Source organism: Heterocephalus glaber, unplaced genomic scaffold (assembly GCF_053883595.1).
Source record: "Heterocephalus glaber isolate CG9 unplaced genomic scaffold, H.glaber_assembly_v1.0 deba00001472, whole genome shotgun sequence".
NCBI classification, from domain to species: domain Eukaryota; kingdom Metazoa; phylum Chordata; class Mammalia; order Rodentia; family Bathyergidae; genus Heterocephalus; species Heterocephalus glaber.
In genome coordinates, this window is record NW_028258315.1 from 1,282,733 (window position 1) to 1,310,597 (window position 27,865).

The 27,865-nt window shown below is 52.1% G+C and overlaps 1 protein-coding gene, 2 non-coding genes and 1 pseudogene across 3 annotated transcripts; 2 read left to right on the plus strand and 2 right to left on the minus strand.

Moving 5' to 3' along the window:
* Positions 1–3,260: 3,260 nt before the first annotated feature.
* On the plus strand, positions 3,261–12,132 carry LOC147826149 (uncharacterized). Its single transcript, XM_087181108.1, has 2 exons — positions 3,261–5,367; positions 6,815–12,132. Exons 1-2 carry the CDS (start codon positions 4,410–4,412, stop codon positions 6,892–6,894), a joined length of 1,038 nt encoding a protein of 345 aa, XP_087037234.1. The 5' UTR covers positions 3,261–4,409; the 3' UTR covers positions 6,895–12,132.
* Positions 12,133–16,331: 4,199 nt separating this feature from the next.
* LOC147826150 (U2 spliceosomal RNA) lies at positions 16,332–16,464 on the plus strand (annotated as a pseudogene).
* A 3,282-nt stretch (positions 16,465–19,746) lies between these two features.
* On the minus strand, positions 19,747–19,840 carry Trnai-uau (transfer RNA isoleucine (anticodon UAU)). Its single transcript has 2 exons — positions 19,803–19,840; positions 19,747–19,782 (listed from the first exon to the last, which is right to left on the minus strand). It is a non-coding gene; the product is annotated as a tRNA-Ile (tRNA).
* A 5,550-nt stretch (positions 19,841–25,390) lies between these two features.
* On the minus strand, positions 25,391–25,463 carry Trnat-cgu (transfer RNA threonine (anticodon CGU)). The gene has a single exon. It is a non-coding gene; the product is annotated as a tRNA-Thr (tRNA).
* Between the last annotated feature and the right edge of the window lie 2,402 nt (positions 25,464–27,865).

Below are 27,865 nucleotides of genomic sequence, written 5' to 3' on the forward strand. Positions count from 1 at the left end.
AGCTTTATTGATTTGTAGGAGTTCAATAGATATCGGGAAAACAAATCCTTTGTCAGTTAGGAATATGCATTGCAAACATCTTCTCTCAGTTGTGAAATGCCTTTAGTTCTCCTAATTTTGCATTTTCAGGTTTTGAATTTTAATGAAGTCCAATTTATAAATCTTTATGGTTTGTGCTTTTATATTGTATTTCAGAAATAATTGTCGACATCAAAGTCCCGAAGCTATTCCCTGATGTTGGCTTCTAGAAGCTCTTGCCCATGTACATCTGGAACATGTACCTGGCGTGACTCAGTGATCTAGTTCATTTTTCATCGTGACTTTAATCAACCCAGCATTATTTACTAAGAAGTCCATTCCTTCCCAGTGGCTTTCAATGTTTCCTATGTTACAAAACAGGGAACCGTATCTGTGTGTGTTTCCTCTCTTGCCAGGTTGGTTTACACATCTATTTTTACACCAATACCGCAGTTTTAATTCTGTAAACTTAAAGATAAGTAATAATATCTGTTAATATAAGGTCTCTAGTTTTGTTTTGCTTACTTCATATTGCTTTGACTATCCTAGGTTTTAAAACTTATTCAATATAAATTTTAGAGTCATCATCAATTTCTAGCCCTCATAAGCCTCTCTCCAATTACAAATTTAAAATTCTGCCAGTGTCACTGAGGAGCCGGGTGCTGACCCAGCAAGGGTCACCAGCCCCTCATCCCTTGGCTAGACTGTGAGCTCTCAAGAGGGGGCAGCCTTTGGGGTCGGGGGCTTAGGGTGGAAACTCATGGAACCCTGCGAATCTGTGGGAAGGTGGGGCTCAACATACAGGTAGAAGGCGACGGCCCACTCAGTAGGGGAGGTGACAGAGCTGGAGCCCACCCACAGGGAAAGGCTCACTACCCAGGTGGAAAGGGGCGGTCTGCTCACAGCCAAAGAAGGCCCACTGGCGGAGGGAGGGGTGGCCGGGCCCGTGTCCAGGGGCTGTGGCCTGGGGTTTCTGGGCCTCTAAGGAAATTTGGAATTTCTGACTAGGTGTTGCCAGGGAGGGGCAGCAGCACGTGGAGGCCGGTGCTGTGGGTGGTGAAAGACTTTACCAAAAGTCAAGAAATACAGGAAAGCGAGGAGTTTATTGCTGCCCTGCGAGAGAGCAGCGGGTAAGGCCAAGAGTGAACCAAGCTGACGGGGTGGCAGGCTGGGACTTCTATGCCTGATTTTAACCCAGGAGGGGTCTGCAGCCACAGCAAGGTCGCTGGCAGAGCTCACGGTGTCCAGTGTCCGTCCCGGTCCGAGGACAGTGGGCGTTGCTGGGAGACTGAGAGACGTTTCCTCCCACCCGGTCCAGTGCTGGGGGCGTATGAGAGTCAGCCCTTCCAGGTAAAACTAATGAACCAAAGGGTGAGGATCTACATGTTTGTTCTCGAGAGGGACTTGGGTGGGAGGAAATGGTGTCTTTCTGTTCTGTTTTGTTTTGTTTTTGACGAGTCGCACTCTGTAGTTCAGGCTGTCCTTGAGCTCGCTGTGCAGCCCAAGCTGGCCTCAAACTCACAGCCATCCTCCTGTCTCAGCCTCCCAGAGTGCGGGGATTGCAAGCAGGCACTACCACATCTGACAGTTTGTATATCTGCTTTACCTGCGATAGATAAATCCATTAAACGAGCTTATTCCTGCTAATCACTGATATTTGGGTTTTACAAATACAATTAAGTCATATGTAATAAGTGGAGCTTTTACTTCTCTCTTTCTAGTCCTTAAACTTTCTTTCACCAGGAAGCCAGGCCCTGACGCAGGGAGGATCGGGACCCTGCCTTCCTTGGTCCTCAATTCCTTGTGCCCTCGATGAAAGAATTCAGTCACGACACCCAGCTGTGCAGAAGTCTCATGGAATCCACAGTAATGCAGCAATAGAGAGAGTTGTGCCTTCCGAGCACAAAGGTGGGCCATGCTGCAAAGGCTTCTGCACCAAGCTCAAGTTTGGATATTTTTTAGGCACCCAAGAGTTACTCTTTGGGTCTGGGGCACTGGGAAAATTATGATGCTCATCAACATTACTTAGAACTTGCTTTAGAACTGCAAAATGTCTCCTTGCCCTTTTTGGGTGGTCAGTGACTCCTCAGGGGCTCTAATCATATAGGAAGCTCACAGAGATAATTTCTTAATGTAAGCTGTAGGCAACAGGGGAAGGGGACGTTACCAGAACTTCTGCAGTGAGTCCTAGTCTCCTGTGAGCCATGGCAGCACACGGCGAATTACAGGAAAGGTAGACAAATGAGACTGAGAAGAAGCTGAGCTTTGGGTCTGATCAGTGCTGCTCTGGGCGGCAGAGACAAAAACCCCCCTAACTTGCAGCACCTTTTATTCAGCACATGGGGAAACAAAAGTAACAAGTGAAATATAGAGTTCAGTACTTCACATTGGGATAAACAAGGTGTAACAAAAGGCTGGGGGGCTGTGGAAATCTAAGAACAATGAGGAACTATGCAGATGAAGATTTGGTTCCTCTCTGGCGTCTCCTGTCTCCCGCAGGTGTGGTCTTGTCCTGGAGATTGCAGCATCCGGGGATCACTGAGGTCTCAGTTGTGACCAGAGGCCAAAATGCAATTATGTCTGGAATGTCCTAGCTGGGCTGTAGGCAGCAGAACTAGGCCTACTCAAATGATTTTTCCCTAGAATTATGTAGCATTGCTCCCAACAGTAAGCCAGGTCCTGGCCAAAGGCAGGAAGTCTTTAAAAACATCTCCTGCCCGTAGGGATGGTGCATGCCTGACATCCCAGCTCTTGGAAGGCTGAAGCAGGACAATCACAGTGAGTTAGAGCCCGGCCTGGGCTCCAAAATGAGTTCAAAGCCAACCTGGCCTGCATAGCAAGACTCTGTCTTGAGAGAGAGAGAAAAGAAAGAAAAAGCGAGCCTCTCCCCTCTTGCTGTCCTTGGGCTGTTGCTATGGCACCCAGGAACGCTGTGCGGCTTCTCTGGGGTTAGGTGGCCAGGGGGTCGGGTCCAGGTCTGTGCCCAACGAGGAGCCCTGAAAGCCACTGTGCTCTGTGGCATCGCTTTTGGTCTGAGAGCTAAGAAATGATGAGAAACATGTTGCACATTGACATCTTTGTTTCCCTGCTTAACTATGTGCCGATTTGGAGCCCTGCCCCCCTTTGTCCTCAGGCCTAACATCCCCCCTCAAGTTGGGACCCTAAAATCACTTAGGGTGTTGGGGCACACAGTCTTGGCTACTTCCTGCTGAAGGGCATGGAGGGGAGGAAGCTGGGGTCCTTACTCCTGCTGACCTCCGGGCCAGAGGCCAGGGGAGGGTGCCATGCAGGTGGCTGGGTCAGAGGCGTACAGGGCGGTCTGGAGACAGATTGACTGTAAATAGGGAGACACAGGTTTTTTACTACATATGGCCCACATGGAAGGGTTCTGAGAACAAATACAGTAAAGGGTATGACCCATTTTCACCAAACCCACCCAGGAACCAAGGCCGTTTCATTTTCCCACAGCTAGTGTGGAGCCAGAGTGACTCCATTTTGGAGCTGTCTCCTTTGTTCTCTCAAATTTGTGCTTATCCACTCAAAATTCCTAAGTTTATTACCCAGCCATCTGTGTACTCAGGAAAGACATTCCGGACACACTATCTATAAGGTAAACAGTTAATGGCTAACTGCCCACAAAAGATAGATGTGACCATTAGTCAGTGGATCTGCTAACCATCAGCTTATGACAGTCGACCACTAACCTTTGCCCCCTTCTCCCTTGCAAAAATCTATACATAACCCCCTTAACCCCCCCTAAGCCTAACCAATCAAAACCCTACACTTCATATGTATTGAATATTAACCAATCACCTGGCTACTAATAACCAAAGCTTGTTGTATTCTCAATAAAAACCCTGCTAGTTTTGAGGCTCGGGGCTCTCAATCTCGATCCGCTGCGTCGGTGACAATTGAGAGTCCCTGCTTAAGCTTAAATAAACGACCCTAGTGTGCTTACATCGAAAACGGTCTCCTGGTGGTCTTTGGGACATCGCGATCTGGACACAACATTTGGGGGCTCGTCCGGGATCCCAAGACCTTCAGGACTCCCGTACCGGAGGGTCAACGCCGGCTGGTGAGTGTTTTCTTTGTGCTTGTAAAGTCTGGGCCTATTTTCTGGAAAGGTCGGCAGACGGTCTAGGCGGACGCGCTGCAAGGGCCGCCGACCCGGAATCCTGGAAGACGTTCCGGATTCCACTGGTGGGGACGGAGTGCCCCAAGAGTACGGGTCAGTGAGACTCCTGGAGGGACGGTGCGGGTCGCTCCCGCGGCACGGCAGGAGGCCGTCGTCCCATTTGCATTGCCTCCGATCGCGCGGAGGACGGTTTTGTCTCACCTTGTGCTTCTCTGTTGCGTTTGTGTGTCTGTTTGTGCTGACTTGGACCGAGACGATGGGACAGACTGTGACTACCCCTCTTTCCCTTGTAACAGACCATTTCAAAGAAGTTAGGGAGAGCGCTCATAACTTAAGTTTAGAAATTAAGAAGACTAAGTTCATCACCCTCTGTGGCTCAGAGTGGCCCTCCCTCGGGGTAGGATGGCCCCCCGAGGGAACTTTTGATTTGCAGATAATTCGCAGAGTTCGTAAAGCCATCCTCCCCCCCGATCAGATACCATACATCGCCGTTTGGAAATTTCTGATTTCTAACCCGCCCCCATGGGTTAAGCTCTTTTTGCCTTCACAGCAGCAGCAACCAGAGTTAATCCTGACGGCCAAAGAAAAGGCTCCTAAAAAGCGCGCGGATAAAAAACAAACCAAAACCAAGCCAACCGCGCCACTTTACCCTGTCCTCCAGGGAGGGACCGAAGAAGATCTTATATTTCCTCCCCCCTATTCCCTCCCCTTTCTTCCGCCACAGCAGGCTGGAGGAGGTGACCCAGCCCCAGCCGGGGCTGGGGAGCCCGCCCCGGGCGCCGCCGACAACCGTGATGGTCCCGCCCAAAATACTCGTCACCGGCGCGCCGCCTCGCCGGCAGGACCGGCAGATTCAACTGTCTGCCCGCTGCGAACAATAGGACCCCCTGATGAACATGAAAACCAGCCTCATCATTACTGGCCCTTTGCTACCAGTGATCTTTATAATTGGCGCCGACAACATGCCAATTTCTCTGATAACCCTAGAGATTTGATTAACCTGTTAGAAACTGTTTTGTTTACCCATCAGCCCACTTGGGATGACTGTCAACAGCTTCTGCAGGTCCTGTTCACCACTGAGGAACGAGAGAGAATCCAAAATGAGGCCAGAAAATTGGTTCCTGGTGACAGTGGTCAGCCCACCACCAATGCAGACACCATCAACACTTCTTTTCCTCTGTCCCGACCTAACTGGGACTTCAACACGGCAGAAGGTAAGGAGAGACTTCGAGTCTATCGCCAGACTTTATTAAGAGGTCTCAGAGCAGCGGCGAGGAAGCCTACAAATTTGGCTAAGGTAGGGGATGTACAACAAAAGTTAGATGAAAGCCCTGCTGCTTTCCTAAAAAAAAATTCAGGAAGCTTTTCGTAGGTACACTCCTATGGACCCAGAAGCAATTGAGACAAAGGCAGCTGTAATAATACATTTTGTCAACCAGGCGGCGCCAGACATTAAGAAAAAGTTACAGAAAATAGATAGGTTAAGAGAAAAGAGTATTCAGGACTTAGTGGCAGTGGCAGAGAAAGTATATAACAATAGAAAAACCGCAGAGGAAAAACGAAAAAAAGCTGATGACCGCCAGACCCGAAACTTAGCTCGGATCCTTCTGGCTGCCACTGCGGGAGAACAAAAGGAACGTGAACGTAGACTAAGAAAGATTGTGGTGAAAGAAAAAAACAAAGAAAGACGCAGAGAGCGCCCCCAGTTGGGAAAAAATCAATGTGCTCATTGCAAAGAGTATGGACACTGGGCCAGAGACTGTCCCAAAAAGAAACAACAGAAAGGACGCCCCAAGGCCCCTATCCTGGCTATGGATGAATTAAATGATTAGGGGGGACGGGGTTCGGCACCCCTCCCCGAGCCCAGGGTAACCCTAAAAGTGGAGGGGAGACCTATCGAGTTCCTAGTGGATACAGGGGCTCAACATTCAGTCCTACTTAAACCATGTGGCCATGTTTCTGATAAGACCTCCTGGGTTCAAGGAGCTACAGACATGAAAAAGTATTCATGGACAACCCAAAAAAAACAGTAGACTTGGGAATGGGCCAAGTAACCCACTCATTTATGATTATACCAGACTGCCCCTACCCCTTATTAAAAAGAGACTTACTGACTAAATTAGGGGCTCAAATTCATTTCCAACCCGGGGGCACAAAAGTCCTTAATCAAGAGGGAAGGCCCATTCAGGTACTAACCATAAACCTAAAAGATAAATATCTGCTACATCAGAAGAGGGCCCCTCCTGATCCTGACATAGAACAATGGCTCATCATGTTCCCACAAGCATGGGCAGAGACTGGAGACATGGGGTTAGCTACACACAGAGCACCAGTGTTTGTAGAAATAAAACCTGGGGCAGATCCTGTACAAGTTCGCCAATATCCTATGCCCCTAGAGGCCCAGAAAGAAATAACTCCACACATCAGGAGGTTGCTTGCTCAGGAGATTCTTAGGCCTTGTCAATCAGCCTGGAACACCCCCTTGTTGCCAGTGCGAAAACCTCATTCTAATGACTATTGGCCAGTGCAGGATCTCCGGAAAGTAAACAAGAGGGTTATGGACATCCACCCCACAGTGCCTAATCCATACACCCTTTTGAGTTCACTTCCCCCAAGCCATCGATGGTACACAGTCTTGGATCTCAAAGATGCTTTTTTTAGCCTTCCACTGGCACCTAAAAGCCAACACATCTTTGCGTTTAAATGGAGTGATCCAGAACAAGACATCAACGGACAGCTGACGTGGACCCGATTACCTCAAAGATTCAAAAACTCTCCCACCATCTTCGACGAGGCCCTACATGAAGACCTGGGTGAGTTTCGCCTCCAGAACCCCCAACTAACTCTGTTACAATATGTAGATGACCTCCTCATAGCAGCTAAAACGCGAGAAGACTGCCTAAGTGAAACCAAGAGACTCTTGATAGTCATAAGAGAACTGGGGTACCGGGCGTCCGCCAAAAAGGCCCAGATCTACAAACCCGAGATAAGCTACTTGGGGTACGTGCTTAAAAAAGGGCAGAGATGGCTGTCGGATGCTAGAAAAGAGACAGTTCTTAAGATACCCACACCAGATTCTCCTCGGAAAGTCAGAGAGTTCTTGGGATCGGCGGGCTTCTGCCGCCTATGGATACCGGGGTTCACAGAGCTCGCAAGGCCCCTTTATGAGACAACCAAAGACAATCAGGCTTTTCAATGGACAGAAAAGCTACAAAAATCTTTCGATCAAATTAAAACAGCCTTGCTGACGGCACCGGCCTTGGGCTTGCCTGATATTACTAAGCCATTCCACCTTTACATTGATAAAAACAAAGGAGTCGCTAAGGGCGTCCTGATCCAGTATCTAGGGCCATGGCGCCGCCCAGTGGCGTACTTATCAAAAAGACTTGATCCAGTTGCGTCAGGATGGCCCCCGTGCCTAAGAATGATTGCAACAGTAGTTCTAATGGTCAAAGACGCTGACAAGTTGACATTAGGCCAAGAACTATGCGTGACCACCCCTCACGCCATTGAGGGAGTCCTAAAACAGCCTCCGGATCGATGGCTCAGTAATGCTCGCCTGACCCACTACCAGAGCTTACTCCTAAATCCAACCCGAGTTGTCTTTCAGGCCCCGGCTGCTTTAAACCCAGCCACACTGTTGCCAGACCCGAACTTAGAGGCTCCGCTTCACGACTGCACAGACATCCTGGCCCAGGTACACAGAATTCGAACAGATCTGAGTGACCAACCATGGCCAGATGCAGACAACACCTGGTACACTGATGAGAACAGCTTTGTTCGTGATGGCCGCAGGTATGCAGGAACAGCAGTGGTGACAGAGACTGAGGTCATTTGGGCAGAACCATTGCCCACCGGGACCTCAGCACAACGGGCAGAGCTCGTAGCCCTGACCAAGACATTGACTTTAGGACGGGGCCTAAAGTTAAATGTATACACAGATAGCCGGTATGCCTTTGCCACTGCACACGTCCATGGGGCCATCTACAAAGAAAGGGGACTCTTGACAGCTAAAAGAAAGACTATTAAAAACAAAGAAGAGATCCTTGCCCTCTTAACAGCCCTCTGGCTACCGAAAAAATTAGCCATTATCCATTGCCCAGGACACCAAAAAGGCGACACTCCAATTGCCAGAGAAAATAATTTAACTGACCAGACAGCCCGAAAAATAGCCTTAAAGATTAATCTGACACTGGCCACTCAGCTGCCCGATCCGAGAAGTGCAGCCCTACCAGAAAAACCCCAGTACACTGAAAAAGATTTAAATTGGATAAAACAATTACCTATGCCTCAGTGCCTCAACGGGTGGTAGAAATCTTCTGATTATAAAGTCATCTTGCCTAAAGCGCTGGGAGAACAAGTTCTCTCCAAGATGCACCGGACCACCCACATGGACACTCGAAAAATGCAAGATCTCCTGAGACATGCTGAAATTAAGATCCGTGATGCTAATTCTAAAATTGAACATATTGTTGCTACCTGCAAAGCCTGTCAATTGACAAATGCCACCCACAATAGGGCCAACCCAGAAAATAGGCTGAGGAGAAGCCGACCTGGAGCCTATTGGAAATTAGACTTCACCAAGGTAAAACCTGGAAGGTATGGTTATAAATACTTGTTAGTTTTTGTAGACACTTTTTCAGGATAGACAGAAGCGTTTCCTACCAAACACGAGACAGCACAAAGTGTGACTAAAAAGCTGCTAAAAGACATCCTGCCAAGGTACGGTTTTCCAGTAATGCTAGGATCAGATAATGGACCCGCCTTCATTTCCAAGGTGAGTCAAACCTTAACACAGGTGTTGGGGACAGATTGAAAATTACATTGTGCATACAGACCCCAAAGCTCAAGACAGGTAAAAAGGATAAATAGAACCTTAAAAGAGACCTTAACTAAATTAACCTTAGAGACTGGCGGTGACTGGGTGACTCTCCTTCCCTTCGCCCTTTATAGGGTGCACAATTCACCCTATAAAATGGGGTTGACCCCCTTTGAAATCATGTTTGGAATTCCCCCTCCCATTATCCCCAACCTTCACTCAAATGTACTTGTTGAATTTGATGACCAAAAGTTGTTACTTTCTTTAAAAAGCCTCCAAAGTGTACACAAAGACATCTGGCCTAAGTTAGAAGCCTTATACCAGACCGGACCACCTCCTGAGCCCCATCGCTACCGACCTGGAGACTGGGTCTTCGTTCGGAGACACCGGCAGAAAGACCTTGAGCCCCGTTGGAAAGGACCCTACGTCACAGTCCTGACCACGCCCACTGCTCTCAAGGTCGACGGGATTGCTTCGTGGGTACACTACACCCACGTTTGCCCTGCAGATCCTCACACTGTCCTAGAAGACTTCGTTCCATCATGGCAGGTGTCCAGAGACCAAGACAGTCCCCTCAAACTCAAGCTACGTCGTCGACGATCGTGATTATGGTAACTGTACTTTTGACACCGACACTAGGAGGACAAAACCCATATGCTCCCTTAAATTTAACCTGGATGATCATTAGTACGTCTACGGACAACATTGTTAATAGTTCATCCGAAGTGGCTCCACCACTTACCTGGTGGCCAGACCTAGACTTTGACCTGTGTTCGCTCGCCACAGGGACTTAGAACACTGGAAACTGGAAAATCGGGCCTAGAGGAGAGCCAATATGTAAAAAAGACATAGGCCAATGTAATACTAATAAAACATCCCTGCCCATGGCTCCAGTACCCATGGCCCCTCCTAGACTTGACCCTGGGTGTAGCCATTCTCTTGATAAAAACATCCTACAAAGCACCCCCTTTTATGTTTGTCCGAGAAAAAGGCGCACACAGTCTCAGATAAACAAGTGCGGGGGACCTGACCAGTTCTATTGTGCCAAATGGGGATGTGAGTCCAAGGGCACCGTCTCCTGGGCCCCGCCTGTCAAAGACGATTTTATTTCTTTAAAAAGAGTCCCTGGGCCCCCTGGCCTGCAGACAAATCAAAAGGGTGGTAATTTCTTAGTTCTTAGTGGCCCCTGTACCGGGTTCCTCTGTAACCCGGTCAGACTTTCATTCACGGATTCAGGTAAAAGGTACACTAAATGAAAAACAGGCCAGACTTGGGGACTCCGTCTATATCAAGATGGTTATGATACCGGGTTGTTATTCACTATAAAACTGAAGGCAGAGCCGCTCACCATAGGGTCTCCCCAATTGATAGGGCCAAACTTGGCGCTAGCTCCAATAGCCCCTTTCAGACCTATTAAGCCCCCTCCCCCAAAAAGCTCGCCTATGTCACCAAAACCAAACGCCTCCGTACGGCCATCAGACTTAACCTCCGCTTCCACATCCCCGCCCTTGATTCAAATGATCACCCAGATTGATAAAGTCGATCATAACCGGGACCAGGACCCCCTTTGGGAACTGATGGTTCACACCTTTAAAGCCCTAAATGCATCTAGGCCAGACCTCACTCAGTCCTGCTGGCTATGTTATGATACTAAGCCCCCATACTATAAAGCAGTAGCTTATCTAGACAATTTCACTAAGTCAGACAGCCCGACTCAATGTAAATGGCAACAAAAAGGGACAGCTAGGCTGACCCTACAATCAGTAACTGGGCAAAGAACTTGTGTCGACAGTGTCCCAGCCTCCCACCAACACCTTTGTAACAAAACCGTCCTTAGACCTAGGCCTAAATATCTCATTCCCCCTTATGACGGGTGGTGGGCCTGTTCCTCTGGACTTACCCCTTGTGTACATGGGCTAGTGTTAAAACAAACAAGAGATTTCTGTGTACTTGTACAATTAGTCCCCCGGTTGTTATATCACTCAGAAAAAGACATCCCCAGCCGCCTGGCTAAAACCCAGGTCAGAGTTAAGCGAGAACCTGTAACGGCCATTACTTTGACCGTTCTCTTAGGATTAGGACTAGCTGGGACAGGAACGGGAGTTTCATCGCTACTAATACACAATAAATATTATAATGACTTAAGGACAGCCATAGATATAGATATTGAAAGGCTAAAAAGCTCCATCTCCCACCTCCAAGAGTCTTTAACTTCACTAGCAGAGGTAGTCCTCCAAAACCGAAGGGGGCTGGACTTAATTTTCCTTCAACAAGGAAGACTCTGTGTTACACTAGGTAAAGAATGCTGTTTCTATATAGATCATTCAGGAGTAGTCAAAGAATCCATGGCTAAAGTTAGAAAAGATATCGCCAAACGTAAACAAAAAAGAGAACAATCTCAAACCTGGTTCGAATCTTGGTTTAATTCTTCCCCTTGGCTCACTACCCTAATTTCTACCCTGTTGGGCCCCTTGCTTATCGTGTTGCTACTATTAACCTTTAGACCTTGCATACTTAATAGACTAGTTTCGTTCATTAAAAAGCGAATTAACGCTGTTCAGTTAATGGTACTCAGGTCCCAATACCAGCCAATACCTATTGATTTGACAGAATTAACCCCCAGAGGCCCATGATTGGCCCTCTACAGCACCCTGAGAAGGGGGGAATGTGGAGCCAGAGTGACTCCATTTTGGAGCTGTCTCCTTTGTTCTCTCAAATTTGTGCTTATCCACTCAAAATTCCTAAGTTTATTACCCAGCCATCTGTGTACTCAGGAAAGACATTCCGGACACACTATCTATAAGGTAAACAGTTAATGGCTAACTGCCCACAAAAGATAGATGTGACCATTAGTCAGTGGATCTGCTAACCATCAGCTTATGACAGTCGACCACTAACCTTTGCCCCCTTCTCCCTTGCAAAAATCTATACATAACCCCCTTAACCCCCCCTAAGCCTAACCAATCAAAACCCTACACTTCATATGTATTGAATATTAACCAATCACCTGGCTACTAATAACCAAAGCTTGTTGTATTCTCAATAAAAACCCTGCTAGTTTTGAGGCTCGGGGCTCTCAATCTCGATCCGCTGCGTCGGTGACAATTGAGAGTCCCTGCTTAAGCTTAAATAAACGACCCTCGTGTGCTTACATCGAAAACGGTCTCCTGGTGGTCTTTGGGACATCGCGATCTGGACACAACACTAGGACTGGGATCAGGCATGGCCTAGACTTCTGCTGTTTTAAACTCTACAAGGCAGATTAGGGCCAAAGAGCCCATCTGAAACAGTTCAACCAGGGGGTGCGGGTGATGCATTTTTGTACCTGGTGGGGGAGCAGGGAGGTGCCCCGTTTTCTCCACCTGGAGCCTGGGGATCCGAGTCCACATCTGGGCGGTGAGGGTGAGGGTGAGGGTTAGCTGCGGGCCCTCCTGCTGGGCTCCCTGCTCTTCCTGTAACTGATGCGGAACTCGGACGCCTGCCCTGCTACTACACACTATGCAGTTTGTATCCTGTCAAGTATCCGAGGACGGGCGCCTGACAGTCCTTTCCCAAAGCACGAACTGGCCTGAGCCGTCTAATATGCACCAAGTGCTTACAGCAGCCTGTCGGCCCAGAAACCAGGCGTCACCACTTCTCCATGCAGAAACAAAAGCGAGTGGCCTGATGACATTAGTGGAGCTGCTACCATTTGTCTTTTGTGTGCGTGTGTCCAAAAGCAGCATTACTCCTCGAAGTGACAGAAGAGAACAAAAATGCAAGAGCCTAGGAACACATGCTGGCACACAATGCTACACGAGTCCAGGGGAGAGACAGCAAGCCGCAGGCTTCACAACACAACTGCCTGAAACTTCACACTGACTCCACATTGCTTCACCAGAGGCAGGCATGAAGTCCGCATGTGTGGGAACAATTCCAAGCCCACCAGCCCCGGTAGCAGGTCATGAACACCAGGAAAACACAGGTTCATAGCCTCAGCCTGACAGTGGAAACCTGGAAATCTAACCTCAACACTCCAGGAACTAGCCTTCCCAGTGTCAGCACCAAAGAGTCACACTGAGAAGCCCGGCCCGATGCATGAGAAACCTGACCCTCACTTCCTTGGTTCTAGGTTCTTTGGGCCCTTGGTGAAAGAATTCAGTCCAGATGCATAGTCAGCTATGCAAAAATATAGGTGAAATTTACTGTAAAATAGGTAGAGTTACACGTTCAAGAGCGAAGGCGGGCAGCACCAGGAATGCATCCAAGTGACTCTGGATGTGTTTCCACACACATAAGAGTTACTCCCAGAGCTCGGATGATTAGCACACTGGTGGACATCTTCACTTAGAGGTTACTTTGGAGTTACGAAGTGTTGTCCTATCTTTTTTAGAAGCCCTCTCAGAGGCTTTAATCATGTAAGAAACTTACAAGACAAAATGTGAGAAAGATTTTTTTTTTTTTGGAACCAGGGATGGAACTCGGGACCTTGAGGCAGGCAGCAGCACCACTGAGCTAAATCCCTGGCAGAAACATGTTTTTATTTAAACCAGACCAGCCCAAGGCAGTGATAGAGAAAATTGGAACTATAAGTTAGTTATTAAGGTAGCTGAAGTAGAATAAGTAATATGTTCCTTTAAGATTTACCTTTCCCATAACTCTTATTGTTTAAAGTGATGGCTAACTGAACCTTTGACCTGTAACCTAGCTGTAGATAACATTTAACCTGGAGAAAAGCAAAGTAGAAATGTTTGGGTAGTTTACAATGTATGTGTTTTAAGCACCATCTGTTTGTTATATGTCTGTGACTTTAACCATTAACAGAAACTAGTTGTAAAAGAGAAACAGAAATTTTACTAAGGCCACCAGGAATGAGGTAATGGCTAAAAGAAGATATAAAAGGAAATGTTAAAACAAAGAACAGCGCGGACATTGATCAGATGAGTTTCTGGCAGTCCCGCCTTGGTGGCAAGTAAAGGCTTTGTTTTTTTACCCAACTTCTGTGTCTCCATACATTTCTTTCCTTGATTCTGGAACAGCAGGAGGATCTGTAAAGAACATCTTCCTGGAGATCCCAGGGCTGCAGGCCATGGTGGTCAGGAACGCTGTGTGACTTCTGGAAACAGACAGCCAGGGTCCAGGAATTAGAAGGAATGTGCAGTACATAACCTGTGGCTGGGTGTGGTGGCACACACCTGTAATCCCAGCACTCAGGAGGCTGAGGCAGGAGGATCACCTGGAGTTTGAGGCCAGCCTGGGCTACATAGTGAGCTCCAAGCCAGCCTGAACTGCATAGCAAGTCCCTGTCTCAATAAAAAAGAGTCACTGTGCTCTGTGGGGTCTCCTTGGGACTGGGATCTAGGAAATGAATATGACTGTATATATTCAAATCCACAGTCAGCTGCCTCCAAGGCAAGGGACATCAGAGAGGAGAAACAGACTGTGGCAGGTGGACAGCAGGCAGCAGCAGCGGGCCTGCCTTTCTGTTTTAGTCCATCCAGGCTACAACCCTTTTTGGTGGCCCCACCCATTTCCAGGGCAGGGCTTCCCATTGCCCACCCAGAACTATGCCAGACCAATTGTGGACTAATCCAGTTATCTCGCCCCTAATCTGTGCTCACACCTTAGATCCAGCCACCTCCTAAAAGCCCTGCCTGTAAGCGCACCGGCTTCAGAGGACATGGAGATATGAGCCATAACATCATCGGATGGGTCTGAGGAGGTTCCCCAGGTGAGGTCCCCAGGGGATCTCGACTCACCCGAGACCCCCGGGTCGGTGTGGCTCACTGACCTCGGTCACAGAGTGGGGATTCCTGGGTGAGTCAGTGAGAGGCGGAGAAAGGCTGATGGGGGGAATTAAAGCCCACACTTGATGAACAACATAGTGTGGGCCCGCAAGAGAGGTGCATTTTAGGGTGGAGCTCTGAATGTTTATGTGCGTGTGGGGTGGAAATTTATGGAATTTGTGAATCTATACAAAGGTCCAGGCTCAAACCCCAGGAGAAAATCAATGGCCCACCCACAGATAGGAAGATAATGGCTCAGAGGACAGGTGACCGGTGTGGGCCTGCTCCACTGGATTTCCAAAGGTGGCTGATCTCAGATGTTTGCCTAAAGACATTCTTTGAACTCTCTGAATCTTTCTTAATTCTAAGATCAAGTTTTTGCCCTTTCTTTTATTTGTGTATTTAGGTGTTTGGAGTTTTGCTATGTAGTCCAGGCTGGCCTTGAACTCTCTATGTCGCCCGGGGAAAAGCAAGGGATGAGAAAGGAGTCCAAACTCGAGGCTCAAGCACCGGGATCTAAGCATCTGGGTGTGCGCCTCGGGATTCTTGTCCTCTGGCTGTGGCTGGAAACTGCTGAAAATCACACAAGTCCTCCTCCGCAGACTGGCTGAATTATAAGAGAAGTGGAACACCCGACTCCAAAGGCGTCTACACACGGCAGGGCAGCGATGGAGGAAGATGGAGGGGTCTTTGAGGTGGGAGGGGCTTTGGGGGGCTTCAGTGGAGCTGGGGACACGGACCCCCTGATGTGTGTGTGTGTGCGCGCGCTTATTCGTGTCACTGGCGATGGAACCCAGGGAGTGCCGAGGCGAGTCCCACCCCTTCTTAAAATTCTTGTGTTGAGATGAGCTCTCCATATGTTGCCAGGCTGGGCTCAAACATGCAATTCTCCTGCCTCAGCCTCCAGAGGAGCATCCACATCAGTCTTCCTTATTAGTGGAAGGGGTCTCCCTACTTCCAGCAGAAGTGATCCTCTAGTGCCAGTGGAAATGTACAATCCACTGGACAAGGGCCAAGCACGTCCCCCAAAGAGGAGACAGGGCGGCCAGGTGTGATGTTGCATGCTTGTAATCCCAGAACTCAGGGGGCTGAGGCAGGAGAGTGCCAGCCTGGGCTACCTAGTAAGCTCAAGGCCAGCAGGAACTACCTAGCAAGATCCTGTCTGAAAAAGAAGGAGAGGAGGAGGAAGAGGGAGAAGGAGGAAGAGGAGGAAGAAAGAAAAGAAGATGAAGGAGAAGAAAGAAGAAACAGGACCCCGGACGCAGCAACGCCCACAGAGCAGTGTGTAGACTCCTGTCACCAGAAGTGACGCCAGAGTCAGCCGGACACAGACTGGGCAGTCAGACAAGTCCTCGGGAGCTGTCGGGTGCTCTTGGAGGTAACCCTTCGGATGGGTGAGCTAAGATGTTTTGCCTGAAAACATTCTCTGTTTCTTCATCTTCAGGTCAAGCTCCTGCCCATTACCTTATCAACTAGGTTAATTTATGGACTTAGGGTATCTTTAAGGGATTTGGGAGTGCTGGGCCCAGGGAGTAAATATATAGACATGGATAACATTGGGTAACTTTGATTATGCCATAGATGTACAGTTTCCATCGCTTCTCGGCCTTTTGGCTAAGATCAAGTGTAGATGTACAGTTTCCTATCTATTGATTAACTGACTGATTGATTGGAGACAGGCTCTCTCTAGGTAGGGCAGGCTGCTCTCCAACTTGAGAGCCTCCTGCCTCAGCCTCCCAGGTGCTGGGATCACAGACAGGCACCACCACACATGGGAAGGCCTGCATTTTCCTTGTCTCTCTTCTACCTGATCTTTGTTTCCCATCTCCTACCTTAGATGTGCACTGGCAAAGCCAGCAGTGTCTGCCTCCCAACCCTGACGTTGCTGCTGAACTTTGCGATGCCTACAGAATGAAGCCCATTCTCCTCAGGCCCCTCCCTAGTCCTCTCTCTGCTCTGGTAATAAACTGAGTCACAGCAGGACCCTCAAGGTGGGGTGCACACTGCAGCCGGGAGAAGCCACACTACAGTTCAAAAGAGCTTGCCTCATTTATTCTTGGAAACTGGGGACAGGCAGGCCTGGGTGTTGCGGGTGAGGGACAGTCGGGAGGGCTGTGAAGCTGGCTTAGACGGATCCGAGAAAGATTGATTCTGCATTCAATGCCAGGCTCAGGGTGCTGGAAAGGGAGCTCATGTGGTGCTTGGCTGAGTCGTGCCCACTGTTAGCAGACTGATGGAGCTGAGGTCCCTCGGTTTGATGTAGAGGAACGAACGCAAAGGCTTAGAGAAACCAGATGTTACTGTGTGGCTTCGGCCTCACAGCCATCACTGAGCGGGGGACCTTGAGATGAACCATTCACGACGCTGAGCATCTGTGAGGGTCCCTGTGTGGCTCTGTGTCCGGGGCTCACAGCAGGAACATGATGGGATCAGGGGTGACAGCAGGCAGCCTCCAGGGGGATGGCGAGTGTTGCCACTGCACAGGCTGACAGGGCGCCCCTCGGGCTGGTGAGGCCGCAGGTCTGACCCTGGCGGTGTGGAGCCTTCGCTGTGCCTGGGCGTGTGGAGCTCATGCCTCCCCGTCGTGCACAGGACACTCTCCTTTCAAGACAGCTCTTGGCCTGCTGCCGGGCCACAGAATCGGGGCCACCAAGGCCCCATGACCTCAACTGCCCATCCCGAGGCGGGCGATCTGACTAGACCACTGCTGCCAGCGGCTATGTTATCTGGCCGGAGCGGGGCCTGAAGGCAAAGGAAGTTGCATCGAGAAGAGGCCCTGGGGCCCGTGGTCCCTACGCCTCCCACACGGCTTCCTCTCCCCCGCCTGCGTCGCGGCCTCCCTGGGGCTTCCTGTCATCAGGACAGAAGCGGCCAGGACTCAGCAGGTCTCCAGCGGGTTCTGTCTGGCACGCAGGAGCCGCTTGAAAGTAGCGCCCCCTGCCTGGGAGGTCCGGAAGGACAGCGAAGGGGAGGAACGTCAGTGGACAGTGTCAGCTGTGTGCGGCCGGCCACCGCCTGCCTGTGAGTTCAGGCCAGCTCATGGCTAAGGCCAGCATTTGGCTGAATGGGCGGGGACTTGGGAGGAAAATGGTTAGGAAGTTGGTGACAAAGGCCTCTGGGAGAGCAGTATGGGTCTAGACCCCGCTGAGTGAAGAGCAGGAGTGATTCTGTGCCTCGTGGAAATGCTCACTGAGGGAGACCTCCGAAGAGGAGCCAGTCAGGGGGTATCCTGTCCCACGGATGCCAGTCTCCTCGAGCACCCCGCCATCGCCATGGCTCATGAACACAGTGGCTTTGGCGGCACAGATGGGCGTCCACTCGCCAGGCTGCTTGCCTGCAGCCACAGCTAAATGCCCACTCCGCCGGCTGCACAAACCAACCTGAGCTCCTGCGGAGGACATTCCTTGGGCAGAGTGGCCTGCAGCCTGGTGGCAGGCAGACTGTACCCCAGAAGGGGGAAAGTATCGTCCTTCCTGAGGCAGACACTTCCTCGAGGTGTAGTTTGAACTTCCCTGCAATGCTTCTGCCATAACAACCGCTGATGGACTTGCAAAATGCCAATTGCACAGCACTGGGGCCGGAAGGGACTCGAGCACCACACGGGAAGCGTGGCCAAGGCCCCAGGCTCAAGGACTGCCGTGGTCTCACGGCCCTCACCACCCTGAGGCAGTGGCTTGATGGACTCATGGAAGGGCCTTCTGAGGACACAGTCACAGTGTCCGCATCCTGGGGCCCCGTGTGGCAGGTAGCACAGCCCTGTGCTCCCATGATAGCAGTCACAGGCCCAGGAGTCAAGCGGTGGACATGGGGGGAGTCAAGTGGCACTCTTACGTCTGTCCCTCCTGACCTGCTGGAAGGGTCGACTTCTGTTCTTGTGCTCATGGGCACGGCCGTCTGCACCTGAGGAAGGAAGGCAGCCTCCTCACGAGGATTCTACCAAACTGCAGTCAGCACCACAATGCCTCGTGGCTCCTCACGCCTGGGAGTTCAAGGCCAAGCAGAGGGCTCCGGTGACACCGAGGAGCCTTGTGCCACAGCAGGGAGAGGCCCGCCGACTCCTGCACAGTGAGGACAGGGATCCCCCAGGCCCGGCACTCCTGGTGTTACCGCCCCACGGCTAAGGTCCAGGGAAAGTGCAACGGCCCAATCTGGGCAGGACCAGGGATGGTCCCGGCCCAGGGGGAATGGAGGTGCCACCGCCCACAACCGAGGAACCGAGCCCCTCTGAGGTGCTTGCTGAGGGCCAAGGGGTCTCACGGGTGGCACAGGAAGGCTGTTCTCAGTGCATGTAGAACCCCAAGACCAGCGGTGTGTGCCGGGCTGAGAAGGGATGGATTTGTGGTGCGGAATTTTACGAGGCACCTCCACTGGGTTGCGGGATACTCAGCCGGCCAAGGCGGGGTGTGGGAAGGGCTTCTGAGCCAGCAGGGTTTGAAGCAGGGAACCGGAAAGAAGCGGGCGCGGGGCGGACCCCGGGGCTCCGTCACCCGGGCCTCTGCGCCTGGGGCTGACGCCGCTCGCCCGCCCCGCGCAGGCGGCTGTGTCGGGAGACGGGGGCGGGAGGCGACAGGACCAGGGCGAGGGCGAGGGCCGAGCGCTGAGGGAGCCGGCGGCGCAGCTGGCCAGGGCCCCGGTCTCGGCCGAGCGGCGGCGCGGTCTCCACAAGGGGCCGTTGTTCTGCGCGAAACCAGGAAGCGACGCCCGGCGCGGCGCTGCTGGGGGACACGGGCCTCTCTCCCCGTCTGGCTTCGCGGAGGAGCGCGGGCTGCGCTCGGCCGAGCCAGGCGCCCCGGGACTGGGGCAGGGCCTTCCGAGAAGCCGCGGGCTCCGGAGGAGCCGCAGCCCACTTGCCTCCTGCTCTGAATTTCCTCCCCACGCTTGGAACGGACCCCATGTCTCCTCCGCACAGGAACCGGCGCTCCGTGTGTGGAAAATGAAACCTCGCCAGACTCTTCTCTAAGGAAAAGACTCGGCCGCTGCCGGCCTGAAGCCGCGAAGGGAAGAAAACATGCTCCAGGTGAGGCTCGAACTCACAACCTCGGCATCACCCGCACATATACTGCTGTATAAGTACCGCGCGCTAACCGATTGCGCCACTGGAGCATGCTTTCCCGCGCCCGCCGCGCGCGCTCTACAGCCGAGGGGCGGCGCGGGGCGGGGCGGCCGGGCCTTGCTGCAGGGCTGCGGCGCCTCGGTGCCCGGGTCCCCAACCCTCCCGCGCCAGCAGCAGCCCGGCGGCAGCGCCGCAGTCTGGCACCGTGGGCAGGCCGAGGCCGCGCGCCTCTCACCCTGCGCACTGGCCACCGCCGTGCATTTCCGGGCCTCCACGTCCAAGGCCGCCCGGGCTCCTCGGTCCAGGTGCAGCACACAGGTTCTGTCGAATCATCTCTGCGTCAGGAGCACCGTGTGGTGCCGACTCCACCACAAGGCACCTAGCGGGACTGAGTGGTGCACAGGTCTGAAGTGGCACCCGAGGCGAGGACCAGTCAGAAGCAGGCAGGCTGCGGGTGACACCGCGACACCAGAGAAGTTCCTACCTTCCCGCCGCGGCCCCGCGGGAGAGGCCCGGCCCTGGCGGAACAGCTAGAGCTGACTCACTGGGCCGGAGCCACTGTAGCGCCTGGGAGGGCTCACCACGCTGCAGGGTGGGGGTGTGAATGTTCAGGCCCTCCAGGTGCATCCTGGAACTCCGCCCAGCCCTCGATCCTGGCCTTGGGCTGCTCAGCCTCCAGGCTGCAAGATGGGGGTTGCTGTTCCTCCTGGTACAGCAGCCCCCGTGGGCGAGGACAGGCGGCCAGACCCTGACCCGAGCCATGTCTGTGGCCCCGGGGACAGTGCTCACAGCGTGAGGCTGGACCCAGAGCCGAAAAGCCACCAGGGGAGTAATAAGTCTCTTCTTCGCCGGGGTCTCACTGTGGCCCCAGGCTGGCCTTGAACTTATGGTGATCCTCCTGCCTCAGCCTCTCTGGTGCTGGGATTACAGGCATGCGCCACCACTTGGAGAAACTGTTCTTTAAGCATGAGATCCTGAGAGACTCCCAGTGTGTGATTGGATATGAAATGGCTCTCACCAAGGAGGGCAGCAGCGGCTCATACAGCCTTCATAAGCACACGTCTGTGGTGCTGCAGAAGAAAGCGGATTGCAAGTTAATGTTACGAGCTCTTGGTGTTGGCAGTAACAAGGGGGCCGTGGATGAGTTTGGAAGGTGACATGTTGGGAACTGAGCGGAGGAGGCACTGTCCCAACACCACGCTCAGGCAGAGACCAAATGCACCTCATGGCTCCCCTCAGACTTGGAGACGGTGCTGCTCCGTGTGGACCGCAGGCCTCAGTGCAGACACAGGAATCCCGGAGCGAGACGTCCCCACGCCTGCTGGGAGCGAGAGGAGGAGCAGCCCCGGAGGGGCCTGGACTCCGAGGCAGCTCCCACGGCCTCGCAGGTGTACGAGCAAGAACGCTGGGGCGTCCAAGGCCCCCGGGGCCCGACACTGAGAGGGCACAGGGAAGGGTTTCCCTCATCTGCACCACCCGTTGCTCTTGGCATCTGGTTAAATTCCTTCCCTGCACCCTGCATACCCAAGCCCCTGGGTTCATCATACTTGGGGGTGCTCAATTTCTTGAACCTGTAGGTTTATGTCTTTTGGCATTTTCTTCTCTTTTTTGTGGTACTGGGAATTGAACTCAGGACCTTCCACTTGCCAGGCAGGCACAGCACAATGAGCCAAATTCCCAGCCCCTTCTTTTGCCAAATTTGATAAATTTTCACCTATTATTAATTGAATATATTCATCATTAGATTTATTTTTTTTCTTTTCCTTCTGGAGCTATAATGCTCTGAACTCACATCGTTATACTCCTACAGTCACCTGAGGCTCTGTTTCACTTTTCAGTTTACTTATTTTGCTTGTCTTTGTCCTTGCTTTTTGAGACCAGGTCTCACTGCGTAGCCCAGTCTGGCCTGGGCCTCTCCCTCTTCCTGCTTCAGCCTGCCGAGTAGCTGGGACTACAGCCAAGAGCCACCATGCCTGGCCACAGTTGTCTTTCTGCTGTTCCCATTGGATAATTTCTATTGTTTTATCTTCAAGTTCACCAATTCCTTTTTCTATCTTCTGCGCCCTGCTGTTGAGTCCATCCATCGATATTTATTCTTTGTTATTATATTTTTCAGTCCAGAATTTTCATTTAGCTTTTCTATTTCCATGGTAAGACAATCTTTTCATTTATTTCAAGCACATTTTTAATTGCTCATTGAAACACTTTTTCTGGCAGCTCTTTCTAATAATTTCAACATCTGTGTGATCTGGGTGTTGGTTTTGTGGACTGTGTGTTCTCATTTAAGCTTTATGCTTGGTACGAGGGGTGCTTCCCACTGCCATCTTGGAAGTGTGGAGCCATGGGTGAGCCCAGGTCTGCAGCCTGGACTGCAGCCTCCTCAGGAGAGGGGTTCAGATCCCCGCTAGATCTTGGCTGCTCACCCTGGCTGGAGGCTTGTTAAAGCTGGCTGGTGCAGGCAGGGTGTGCAGGCGGGTGTGCAGGCAGGGTGTGCAGGTGCGCACCTGTAATCCCAGCACTTGAGAAGCTGAGGCAGGAAGATCACCATGAGTTCAAGGCCAGGCCAGCCTGAACTACATAGTGAGAGTGAGACCCTGTCTCAAAAGAAAAAAATAAAGGAGTTTGCCAGGGGTCACAGAATACAGAAAAGAGAGGAGTTTGGTGATCCACTGAGCAGGGGTCGAGTCCACACCTGGGGTGACACGCTGGGACTTCTATACCTGATTTTAACTCAGGAAGGGTCTGGAGCCGTCGGCAGGGTCGCTGGCAGAGGTCACAGTGTCCAGTGTCCATCCTAGTCTAAGGACAGCCGGCGTTGCTGGAAGACTGAATAACGTTTCCTCCCACCGGGTCCAGTGCCTGTGGCGTTTCGAGAATCAGCCCTTCAGGGTAAAACTAATGAACCAATGGGTAAGGACCAACTACTTCGAGTGGTCACGGGATCCGGGCCACGGTCGGCACGGAAGGAGGGACCAGTGTCTTCTGGGCTGCCCGGCTGTTTGGCTGGAGCGAGGCCCCGGCCCGTGCGTGGCTGTGGGGAGATAGCTCCGCTCCCCTGCAGCTGGCCCTTTCTGTGGGCCGTGGGGACTCTGGGAACTGAGCAGCACCTCCACGGAGGCCTGGAGGTCCGAGGTCCCTCAGGGCTCTGCCTCCTGGGGAACTGGCAGGGCTTGCAGGGTGACTGCGCTGCAGAGCCCAGGTGCCACCTGGCTTTGCGCCCCTGCCAGGCTGCCCTTTCCTGAGTCAGGGTTCACAAGAGTGGGCGCTGTTCCGCCAGTGTCCCAGGTCTGGTGGCCTCTCCAGCACTGCCTGGGCCATGTGGGATCCCAGGGAACCCAGCACCGTGCCGTCTTCAGGTCTCTCCCAGCCACATCCTTCCTTCCTGGGCACACCGGACTCCGTGCCCAGGGTTCCCACCTGTGCTGGGCCAAGAGGGAGGCGAAGGTGTCTCCATTCCACCTCGGACCTGAAACAGAAGCCATCTGCCTCATTTCACTCTATTCTTTTTATATTTTCTTCTCCATCAACCCACAAGAGTTTATTCTGAGAGTGAATTCTAGAAATCTGAGTATCAGCAAATTAGCAGTTTGTATATTTGAGCTCAGTCATCATGAAGTAAAGATGGGTATTCCAACGTCAGGATGTGTGTGTGTGTGTGTGTGTGTGTGTGTGTGTGTGCACGCAAAGTGACACGCTCCTGTGATCCGAGCACTTAGGGAGCTGAGGCAGGAAGATTGCCGAAAGTTCAAGGCCAACCTGAACTAAGCAGCCAGTACATTAGGACTGTGTACTGAGTGACTGCTTGAGGGACCCAGTCATCCTGGTCACCATCAGCAGTGTGTCCTACACAGACACATTCGGTGGTCTCTTGTAACACTCTCTCTCTCTCTCTATTTAAAATTACAAAATAAGAACAAAACACTACACTTAAGAATAAGCAGATGACAAAAATTTTTAAAAGCCCATTTCCCCAAAAGGATGTCAAACCAATGAAAGTCTACAGTACTGACAGGGGTTTATTTTGTTCAGTGTGTTGCCTTTTTAAAATAACCAATGATCCTATGAAATTAATAGCATTTTAACCAATTGTCTTAGTTACTTGCTGAGACAAAATACCCGACACCCAAAGTTAAAGGAGGAAAGGTTTATTTGCTCACAGTTTGTAGAGATGGGTGGGTGGCATGGCAGAGGGGGATCACAGGGGAGAAATAGTTCATGGCAGGCAGAAGGCACCAAATGACCTTACCAGCTTCTTTTTGCTTCTCTTTATACTCTAGGCTACTGGGTTTAGGGCGTGCCAAACCAATCAGTGCACTGATTTAGTGATCACCCGCCCTTAATCCCCATGTCACTCACTCTACAGCCAGCTACCTCTGAAAAGCCCCACCTATGACCGCATGAGGCTTGGGGTACTTCAGCCTTAACGGGGGCTTAGCTCCAACTCAAAAGAATTAATTTTAGTAAGAAGGGACGGATGTGACCTCACTTTGTACTAGCTAGTATGCAGCGTATGCTACATAAAGATGTGTGAATGATAAGAAAAAGCAGCTCTGGTCTAGATTGAAGGGGAAGTGATGCTTGACTTGAATTCTGGAGGAACTCAGAAGGCGGGGAGGAGCATGAGGTTTCCAGAGGACTTGGAGCAACTACAGGCCTAGGTTGCCGCAGGCAGCTGCTCCAGCTGTGTTGCTGGGAATGAATCGCCAGTGCCTGCCCTGATTCTTCAGTGCTTTAAAGTGGAATTTTCAACGCTGGTGCCATAAAGTGTGTCCGATTGTTCTGAGATCCAAAGCACATTTTTGAGGAGTTCACTCGTGTCTTAAGGGCATTATCCTATCATTAATTATTTAGTACAAATGCGGTGGCAGGCAAGCCCATCACGCCTTACTCCATGAGCTAGGTTGCTGGCTTTAGCAGTTGGTGTAAGCGACTCACTTTTGTGGATGTTTCAGAGGCAGCACAGTTCCGAGTGTGAGGAGGTGAGTTGAGATCGGGAGGCCTGGTGTCCCCATGTAGGTAGGGTCTTTATCAGGGTTGCGCTCCCTTCTTTATTTTTCTGCATCAGTTGCCTTTGGTTCCTCGGCTTGTAGGCGAGCTTTAGGCCTCCCGCCTCTCGCAGTATTTGCAAACACAGGCAATAAGTGCGTGAGCTGCGGCTGCCTTTCTGAACTTGCGGGTTTGCCCGGCGCGTTCTCCCCTCGGTGGGCGTGGCCCGTCCGCTGCGGGGCTCCAGGTGTCCAATCAAGTGTGACGCCTGAACGCAGCGCGCTCCGCGTCCCTCGGGTAGGGGTGACAAAACCCCAAGTACAGCACGGTAACGTGAGGCCACGGTGCTAAGCAGTCGGTACTCTAGGTTGCAAGTGACCAAAGAAGTTCGTTTGGAAGATGCATTTACTAGCCATAGTCTTGTGCTACTAATTGCGTTAGTTGGCTCTTCAAGGATTCCTATGGCTGAATTTCGGGGATCACCAACAGCTCAGAGAGCGCAACAGCTTTATTTTCCTGTTTTTCTACTTTTACAAATAACCTGTTTCTCTCTTCTTGGAAGACTGGGTAAAACAGAAGCACTCATACTTCCAAATTACAAAGCACTTCGTACAAGGCCCCAGTGAGACTTGAACTCACGACCCCTGGTTTACGAGACCAGTGCTCTCACCCCTGAGCTACGGAGCCTTCCTACGCCTGTTTATCCTTATGCATTTAAGTATAATTTTGGGAGAGGGTGTTGGCGTCCAGGTGGTTTGCTGGTCCCCCTCGCTGCTCCTCAGCGCGGGGCCGGGCCGGGCGCGGGGCTCGGCTGGCGGGAGAGGCGAGGCCCATGAGGCCCTAAGTGCAGCCGGCATCCCGGCAGATCCAGGGTGCACGCGGGACCGAGTCGCAGACCCTCGGGACGGGGCATCCCTGGGCACGGGGGGAATGAAGGCCTCCGCGTCTCGTGCTCCAGCGTGGACGCCGGGACATTCCGGGATCCGGTCCACGCCGAGAAGCTGGGATTGGTCCGATTCTGAGGTTCCCAGGTGGCCGGCGGGTCCCCCGACTGCAGCTCAACGGAGAGAAGCGCGGGTGGGAAGGCGGGGTCTGCGCTGGACGCGCGCGGCTGCCTCGACCCTCGGACCCCGGGGCGCGCAGCTGTGAGGACGCCGCGCTCCCCCGGGGATCTGCGCGCGCGGGTTCTGCGCGACCACTGTGCCATCCGCGTGAGCCGACTGGGGCGTCCTCGGGGGTCTCCGGGACCAGCCCTTCGCGGCCACTCGGGACAAAGGCAGAGCCCGGCGACAGACGCCGCTTTCTCAGGAGTCCCTCGGGCCTCTCTGTGCTCACCGCCTTGATGTTAACGCGCGCCCAGTGTCGCTGCGAGCTTCCGGGCCCGGCCTGGCTCCCCGCTGCGGACCTCACCTCGGGCCGCGTCCAGCGAGGGCTTCGCCGGCAGCACCGGCGCGGGGGAAGAGCGCTGTCCTGACCTCCCTCTCAGAGGCGGCGCCTTCCGCAGGGGGCCGCCGGGCGGACTTGCGTGTGCGACGTCCGGCGCGGGAAGGTAGAGCTGACCTCCAGTTTTTTATGAGACGCCTCCTCTTTCACCAAGGGTTTCTCAGGCCAGACTCAAGAATCACAGAAGACTCTTCAGAGGGTGTCCGGTAATCTCGACGCTAGAGAGGCAGAGGCAGGAGGATCTCTACCAGTTTCCGGCCAGGCTGCGCTACATAGTTCAAGACCAGCCTGAACTACTTATTGAGCCCCTCTCTCAACAAACAAGAAAGATGGGGGAGTTGTGAGAAGACAGCGATGAAGGAGAAAAGAGCAAAGATGGAAGAGAGAAGCTCACCATGGTGGCTCATGCCTGTAATCGCAGCACTCTGGAAGGCTGAGGCAGGAGAATCACAAGCTCCTGCAGTGTGAGCAATTTAATGACTTAGCCAGACTGCCTCAAAATGAAAAAGTAAAAGGGGCTAGGGATGTGGCTTGGTGTGAAGGCTCCAGGTAGAATTCAGAGAGAGAATTGGGAGTGGACCAGCAGCCTGTTCCTATGCCCGGTACTCCCCCCACACACACACCAGTCTGTGGGCAATGCCCCAAAGACGCTTTGACCCCGTTGCCATCCACCAGGCTCAGGTCTCCGGCTGCAAATCTGGATTTTAGAAAACAGCCCATGTTCCACCTTTCATCTTATGAACACCACACAATATGCTACAGGTCTGTGTGCGCGTGTGTGGTAGGTGTGTATTGGGTACAAGTATACAAAGGTGTGCGGCCCATACTCCCCATAAGGACAACCACAAAGCTCTTCAGATGTTTAAGGGGGCACCGTGGTTAGCACGCTGGAGTGGGCTGACAGTGGGGCCCAGCCAGGGCCTGTCCAGCACGCACAGGTGGGGTCCCTCTCTAGCGCTGGAGTGATGGTGGTGGTAACGCTGGTAATGGTGATGCTGGTGTTGCCGGTGATGCTGATGGGAAACCCCACAGAACACACTGACGGACAACATGCGAATTTCAAGGCATCATCTCAGCATTAACCATATGTACATAGATCTTAGTAGAAAATTATGAAACAGGTCAGTTGCAATTCCATAACCACCTTACATTTTTTCATCTTACATTTTGAAAATATCTATTTTCAAGTGTTTAATTCATATTCAGAGGTTTGCATTTACATATGCATGGACTTTAACTGTAACACAAAATCCCAACACGTGCGTTTACCAAAGTGCACATTGTAAATTTTGCATATTGCAATTTCACCGTTCGTATGAAGAGGGTTCATTAAAAAGTAAAATCTTCCAGGTGTGGTGGTACACCCTGCGATCCCAGCACTTGGGAGGCTGAGGCAGGAGAATTGCTGGGCCACATAGTTCAAGGCCAGCCTGAGATACACCAAGAAACTTTGTCTAAAAGAAAGGGGGACCAGAGGGGGGTTGAGTACAGCTGGCAGGGAGGCCGGGGCTCCTGGGGAGTGTGGGATCTCCAGCGTCCCGAGTCCCGATCTCCCTACCCTTGAGCACGGCCCGGCTCTGCAGTGACCCGGCAGTGACCCCGCGCTCCCTGCGTGTCCACTTTGCGGTCCGCGGCAGCTACTGTCA